This window comes from Penaeus japonicus, unplaced genomic scaffold (genome assembly GCF_977035675.1).
Source record: "Penaeus japonicus unplaced genomic scaffold, GWHDUDI00000001_assembly GWHDUDI00000037, whole genome shotgun sequence".
Taxonomy (NCBI): domain Eukaryota; kingdom Metazoa; phylum Arthropoda; class Malacostraca; order Decapoda; family Penaeidae; genus Penaeus; species Penaeus japonicus.
The window spans coordinates 1157899-1165398 of NW_028234439.1; the positions used below are offsets into that span (position 1 = coordinate 1157899).

The 7500-nt window shown below is 37.1% G+C and overlaps 1 protein-coding gene across 21 annotated transcripts in view; it reads left to right on the forward strand.

Annotated features, from left to right (window-relative positions):
* LOC122258950 (KICSTOR complex protein SZT2) overlaps positions 1–7500 on the forward strand; it is a 106745-nt gene that overhangs the window by 34997 nt on the left and 64248 nt on the right. For 16 of the 21 annotated variants that reach the window (XM_043025260.2, XM_043025266.2, XM_043025273.2 and 13 more), the window contains exons 20-26: positions 2413–2650; positions 2851–3078; positions 3706–4600; positions 5367–5551; positions 5693–5874; positions 6154–6276; positions 6399–6653. In XM_043025260.2, coding sequence (XP_042881194.2) covers positions 2413–2650; positions 2851–3078; positions 3706–4600; positions 5367–5551; positions 5693–5874; positions 6154–6276; positions 6399–6653 — 2106 coding nt within the window. The remainder of the gene's footprint in view (positions 1–2412; positions 2651–2850; positions 3079–3705; positions 4601–5366; positions 5552–5692; positions 5875–6153; positions 6277–6398; positions 6654–7500) is intronic. The other 5 variants (XM_043025263.2, XM_086532761.1, XM_086532759.1 and 2 more) reach the window with 3 other exon arrangements.

Sequence of the window (7500 nt, forward strand, 5' to 3'; positions counted from 1 at the left end):
AGAGCAAGGGTTCATCAACTTAGTGTGTGCCATCGCTCTATAGAGATCATGCTTGCTAGAGACCGTGGATGGGTGCCATTCAAGGCTCTCTCTTCTGCTGGTGCTAGGAAAAAGTGGTTTGGGACGTTAAGCTAGCACGATATTACGGTAATTATAGTAATTATGACTGCAGTAGCCATCATCACTCATTCCTTTTTCATAGCAGAATAAAATAGCACAGTGATCCAAAATCCCCGAACGTCATATACGTCATGACGCCCGTCGTCAGGCCAAAGCTCCTACATCATGTATGTCATGACACCCGTACGCAATGGGTTAATCACTCACACTCTCACATACTTGCTCACATGTACACAACTCGAGAGCACATTCTCATTCATATACTCATTCATTCACTCACTCACCAATTTACTCACACACTCACATGCACATGCAATCCTGAGCACATTCCCACTCACCCTCTCACTCACTCATTTACTCACACATGAACACACTTACTCACTCAGTCACTCACTCATTTACAGATTCAATATTTACTCATTCACTCACACACATGCACACACTTACTCACTTACTCACTCACTCACTCACTCACTCACTCACTCACTCACCCACTCACTCACCCACTCACTCACCCACTCACCCACTCACTTACTCAATCACTCACTTACTCACACTCACATGCACACACTCCTGGGCACATTCTCACTCACTCATTCACACATTTACTCACACATACACACACACACTCCTGAGCACATTCACACGCACTCACTCACTCACTCACTCATTATTTACTCATTCTGTCACTCATACACTCGCTCACTCTCTCAGTCACATGCACAGACACTCCTAAGTTCATTCTCACTCACTCACTCATTTACTCACACACAGACACACAGACACGCACACACGCACGCACGCACGCACGCACGCACACACACACACTCTCACTCACTCACTCTCTCACTCACTCATGCACTCACTCACTCACGCACTCACTCACGCACGCACTCACTCACTCACTCACTCACTCACTCACTCACTCACTCACTCACTCATACACAATCACAATCACACACAAACTCACACACATTTAATCTAATTATCTCAACTATTGCAGCATCTGCAAATGTTGACTGTTTTTTTTTGTGAAAAATGTTTGCCATCTGTAAAGGCTGTTTATGAATACCTAGTTTTTCAGTTTATCTTCTTTTCCCTTCAGCTCTTTAAGTTCAATATATGGGAGCATCTCGAGTTTTACATGTTTTTGATAAAAGATTAACAACAATTTTGTAAGATCTAATTTATGAATATCTGATGCTTGTCTCAATCAGCCTCTAATGTAGTTACCATATTACTGTAACTGATGTGTGATATATTTTGATATATTTTATTATGATAACTATATTCATGTAGGCATAAACATGGAGAGAATTTTGATTATGATAAGATCTCTGAAATCATTGCAATTAATTCATAATTGCATTTACGTCAGATGAATCAAGTAAGTGGGAGTGTGACTATTGAGTATCGGGAATTCACTTGAAGATATAGGTTAGAAATGTTGGAACTGAAGTGTGAGCAAAGACTAGCTGTTCTAATAGTGATGGATTAGATGAAAGGTTATCGCATGAGTTCTGGCTATGTTCGGTAGATGATAAGATAACACACCTGGTTGTCATTGATGAACTCCTGATACCTGTCTTGTTATCAGGTCTCAGACATAAGGCTACCATGAAACATACCGCTTAACTAAAAGCTGTTAATGCAGTGTTCTTGCAATTACATGAAAAGAGCACTATTGGATCTAATTCTCAAAAAATGTTGTGTAATTCTTTGCATTCTTTCCTTCTTTCTTTTTCTTTATTATGAAATTCATATATTTGGGATAGTTTAACACATTATTTGAATGATATTTATCTCTCAACTATACTCAGGAAACCATGCCAGTAGATTATAATTTAAATACCATGTATACAATGGAAATGAGGCACATAATTTGTAACAAACCATTAGAATGAAGTTTATATACCATCTTTATTATGGAAACAACTCTGGAAATGAGACACATAATTGTAACACACCACTAGAATGAAGGTTATACATCATCTATATTATGGAAACAACACAAAAAATTTGTAATGCTGTATTATGTAGGATCTGAAATGAGAAGATGGTTTTAGTGTTATAGCAAATCTGTTTAATGTTTGATTGATTGCTTTATTCAATTAGTACAGAATCTTAAATCTTTGACAATAATAGAAAGTCCCCAGAATCATTGATATAAGTAATATAATGAAAAAAGTAGGTCGAGGAAAGAGCCTTCATACTTACTTGATAATCAAATATGATCCTCATTGTCAACTTTGTGAAGAATTTAATAACTTATGTATACCTGTTCCCTTGCAGTTCTATCCAGTGGACCAGGAATGTATTTGGGGTCTACTGACTCTGGAACAGCTGTTGCTAATGTGCCAGACTGCACCTATGCCTTCTGGCCCTGGACTTACTGAGTTGCGACCTCCTCAGTTGGAAGCCAGCCAGGACCTTCAGCCAAGGATCTCACAAGTGCCATTTAAGTTTGATCTTATTAGGCTCCTGCCAAAGTGTCAGCAAGTGGAACTACTTGTGTCGACCTATGTGCAGGGTTAGTGGGTCTTGTGTATTTACTGTCCTGAATGGATTAATGAGCCTATATTAAAACTGCCTATTATTTGATTTGCCTATTAATTGATTGACCTATTATTTCATTTACTAATGTGTAAAGTTGATACTTTAAATGAAATAATAGAATTTTCATGATCGTGTGCTATACCTAATACCAAATAATAAAATGTCATTTCTCAGATTTGTTCACAAGCCTTATAAAAAGAGTGACTTTCGGTGGAGAAAACTCTGGCATCGACGAGGCAAACCAGATAGCCTATTCTCTGTTGCTCGAACACCTGAGTCAATTGCACCATAATAGAGAGTTTCACCTGAGCACAGCGGATTTGCAAGCCTTGCCCAAGATGCTCCGGGATCGCCAGCGCTCGCATAACGCCCAGCCGTCACCATTTATCAATACCAGTGTTGGTCAGTTGCAGAATTATTTTGAGTCATTGATATTGCACAAGATGTTGGTAGGGCAGGATTTAGGATTATGGAATAAAGGATACAGGATGAGATTAGATTGTTTTTAATTACATAATTTCATTTATTTTTAATTTTTGTAAACATAGCCAGTAAGTGACAATCATTATTAAGTTAGAATAAATGGCAAATTTATTTTAAATCAGATTCTTTTCTGTTAGCGAAGGATAACATTTGTCTTTGGGTTAAAAGAAGTGAAATCATAATGTGTAATAGAGTTTATGTAAATGTTACTTATAAGTGACATTCATCATTTGGTAAAAAAAAGAAGCAAATCTTAAGTAGCCATCCAGCTGGTAGGCAGCTTAATAGTGAGTCAGTGTTGCCAAACAAATGGAGGGACATTTGGAGTATATCTTAGCATTGTTTCAATTTTTTAACCTTCATGAGTCCAACAAAAATCTTCCTTCCATAACTCTATATAGAGTTGTGTAAGCATTATAAGGGTCAAGATAAGTCTGCAATTAATGTTTTGACAATACTTTTGTGATCCCAAATGACTGCAGAGGAAATTTATATTAATTGCTCAATTCATTTTGTCTTAGATTTGAACATTTCTCTGATCCACAGGTAGAATGAGTGACCCTCCAAAATGGCGTTGCTTCCTGAAAGGGGTTTCCAATAACCATCTTCTAATAACTCTGCTTCCTGCATCCTATCATGACCTGAAGCTGTTACTAGTGAAGCGGGCCAACATTGCTGATGCCTCAAATAAGGCCCTCAGACTTATACCTGGCACAGAGAACATTTTAGACTTGGACACAGAGACAAACACTACTGACCAGCCTCAAGGGGGAGTGACATCAGAGCAACAAGTGTCTCTAGAGAGCAGCAACTCATCACTGACACACTTAACTTCACCGAGTCTTCCACCTCCAACTCCCACAAGCAGTCGGTCCTCAACCATGTTTGTGGAGAGCGGAGACAGCAACACCCCAAGGATCAGGTACCGTTCTGGGCCAGTGCCTCCGACTCACTCGCAGCCAGTGCAGCAAGTCCTCTCAGACTCCATACGCGAAAGAGCCAGTTCATTTCACGTCAGCAGGGATCGATGCAGTTCATTTGGTCAGGGTGAATCAGTAGCAGAGAGGAACAGAACTGGGTCTATTGACTCACCCACAAAGGAGCCACAGTGTGAGCCTCCCCCTGCATCATCTCCAAGTGAGCATGTTAGGAAGAGATACATATCCATGCCATCCAAGTCACACACAGGTGTCTTTGATACATCGAGTAAAAGCATGTCAACAGAGGCGCTAAGAAGCGATGATAGTTGCCTTCCTTTACATCTGAGAGGCCCCGGAGCTGTAAATGAAAATGATCCCATCTGTAGAGTCCCAAGCGCTGATGAGAGTACGAGTGCTGTGCCGGCATCCCCTTGTCACAAGCCACTCTTCGGTGCAGTCACTCTTCCTATCTATGTCTATGACTGCAAGTTAAGTAGCATTACCACGCAGCTTGTTAACAGGTATGCTTTCCTTTTTTTTTCCTACTTTAATTTTCCTTCATGCATTTCATGTCCTTTTTTATTTATATGAAAATAATTTTCTTTTCTTTGTAAGATAAACAGTATTGAAGAGTTGTTAAAGCTAGGATAATTGTTCAGTCCATCAAGAGCATGTATGAATTGTGTGTATATTTATTGTTAGTTATGAATTCTTGAAATGCCTACATTTTACATGTTCAATTTAATATATGTGCATATATATATATGTTTGAAAAACATAGACTAGAGTTTTAGTAATAGAAATGTCACTGTTACTGGTTGGATAGTTCACAGATCAACAAATGCAAAAAAAAGACTGTATATTCCTGTAAAATGTAAAATATCTTATATTTGCCTATGGAACAATGAGATATATACCAAAGATAGAGGTCTTTTTTAATCTATTTTCCTGTTGATATAATTAGAGAGACCATAGAGAATCAGTATGGGAGTCATTTTCTTTTGACTGTAGTTTCAAGTCTTTTTTTTATTTTGACTTATAGCACAAAGTCACTTTTAGACCTGTTGGTACTTATTATGGATTGTTTTTTTAACTTATCTTTATTTCCATATTATTTATTACTTTATATATATTACTTGATATGTTCATTTATTGATGTATTTGACAAGGATGAATAGTGTAGAATATATGGACTTCCTGTATATTTGTATGTCTAAATATGCAAGTGTATAAAGATAGACTTAGGTGAACATTTGTCTCTTGATCTGCATTTCATAATGGAACCAGAGAGGAGCGTTGCAACGTGGTTGGGAAGGACATCTATGTGGATTCCACCTTTAAGCTGGAATCTGATGTGATAGAGGACACGGTGCCTTTGAAAGATGAACCCCTCCCCGCCTCACTCACCATTCCAGAGGACCTTAAGCAGCCAAGTCCTGAGCCACGATCAGAGGAGTCAGATGTTGGAGGTAGTAGTATTACTAGTGTTAGTACTCATAGTAATAGTAGTGTAATGGATAACAATGTATAATTGTTCTATATCGAGTGTAATTACTATAACTACAGTTTTTGTTCTCTGTAGTGTTGCTGACAGTTTGATTTTGTAATTTTAGCTGATTCAAGTTGTCTACGGGCCCACATGGAGGCAATAGAAGTGTGTCACCTACGCAGCTTTGTCCTTGGGGTTTTCCAAGCTCTTCAAAAGGACCTCAACGTCCATTCACATGATGTGCAAGCTGCTCTCGATCACTGTCATGAATCAGTTATGGAAATTGAAATTACCCACTTTCTTCAAGTAAGTTAAAGATTACTTGGTTTGTATTTTATGTTAAAAATGCTGACTTTCCTATTATTAGCAACACTGATATGTATATTTAGAAAAATATTCGTATTTGTTTATGATAAATTTTGGTACAGTATCAGGATATTCGTTTTTATTAAATTATGAATATTAAATCAAACCACTCTCATGATTCTGATCAATCAGGCCAGTGTATAGTTTTGTTAGTCAAAGCTAAATTTGTTCATTATTATCTCCAAAACAATATTACTTAACATATATAGCAACCAACAGACTATATGTGGACATCTCCGAGACTTCCGTCTGCGCTTGAATTTGGAGCAGATGCATCAGTGTCGTCCAGATTCGGTTTTCATACCGGAAACCGAAGACGGAAATCAGCCTGGTATTGTGAAGGTTAACAATATAAGAATTTATTTTTAAAACCAAATACAAGCAATGCCACATACAGATTTTATATCCAGTTTTTGAAGGTTTCAATAATATTTGAAATGAAGTAATGAACTGAAATATTCCAGCAGGATATGAAGAAGGATAGCCAAGATACACCAGCTTCCCCAGTGCCATTAAACACAAAGATTAGCGGTAGCAGTCGCAGCAGCAAATTCCCCCTCTCCCTGTTGAAGCTCCACCTACCCTGTCGTGACCTGCAGCAACTACATACCAGTATCAAGGAGAGGTTCATGACCATTCTTCAGGGGTCCTTTCGGCCAGTCCCATCTCTCCCGGAGTATTACTATTTTTCTCCTCGCACGCTTCATCACTCTAGCGAGGTATGTAAAATTATGTTAGAAATAGATCTAAGATACTGTTATCTTTACAGAGTCATTCACTTTTAATTGTATGTATTATTGAACTAGTAAAAAATTAAAGGTTAAAAGTACCTCTGTATCATGAATGGTGCTACTGATGGATTAGATATAGCAATAGTGGTAAATGACAAAAAGTTTTAGTTCTCACATTTGTAAACAGATATAATAAAGATTGTCATAGATAAAGGTGGTCTGCATTGTGGTTAGAAAATCTTGGAGGAAATAAAGTCCATATTACAGGTTCAAGTTACTCATGACTTATGCAAAAAATTGTGCTATATGCATATGAGTTAGCAGATGGTTAAGATTGCACAAGAGAATCACAAGAAGTTTGGCTTAGTCAAGGTAGATCGTTTTGTATTTTTTTTTTCTCTTTTTTTTCATATCACTTGATTTCATTTTATTGTGCTTTGAATTCATTTGATAAGTGTGCTGTTTGACAGTTGTTCTTTTCTGCATTAATTTATTTCAATTTCAGAATATTATGATTTTAATGTTAAAGAAAAGCAGAATTAAGAATTAAGGAATCTGATTTTTAAGAATTATATTATTTTTTCTCATTCAGTTAGTATTGTAATGAATAAATACCTGAAATTTTGTTGGAATCTAGATTTAAAATAAGGTATGAATGAGAATTGATAACTTCATAAAGGAGATGAAGTTGACATGTGTCAATTAAATCTCCATAAGAATGACCCATTGACTCATTTATATAACAGTCCACATATTTATCAATTCATCTGTATTTATCCACCCATTGATCTGTGTCTATCTTCCTATTTATCTACATATTCACCCACTTATCCAT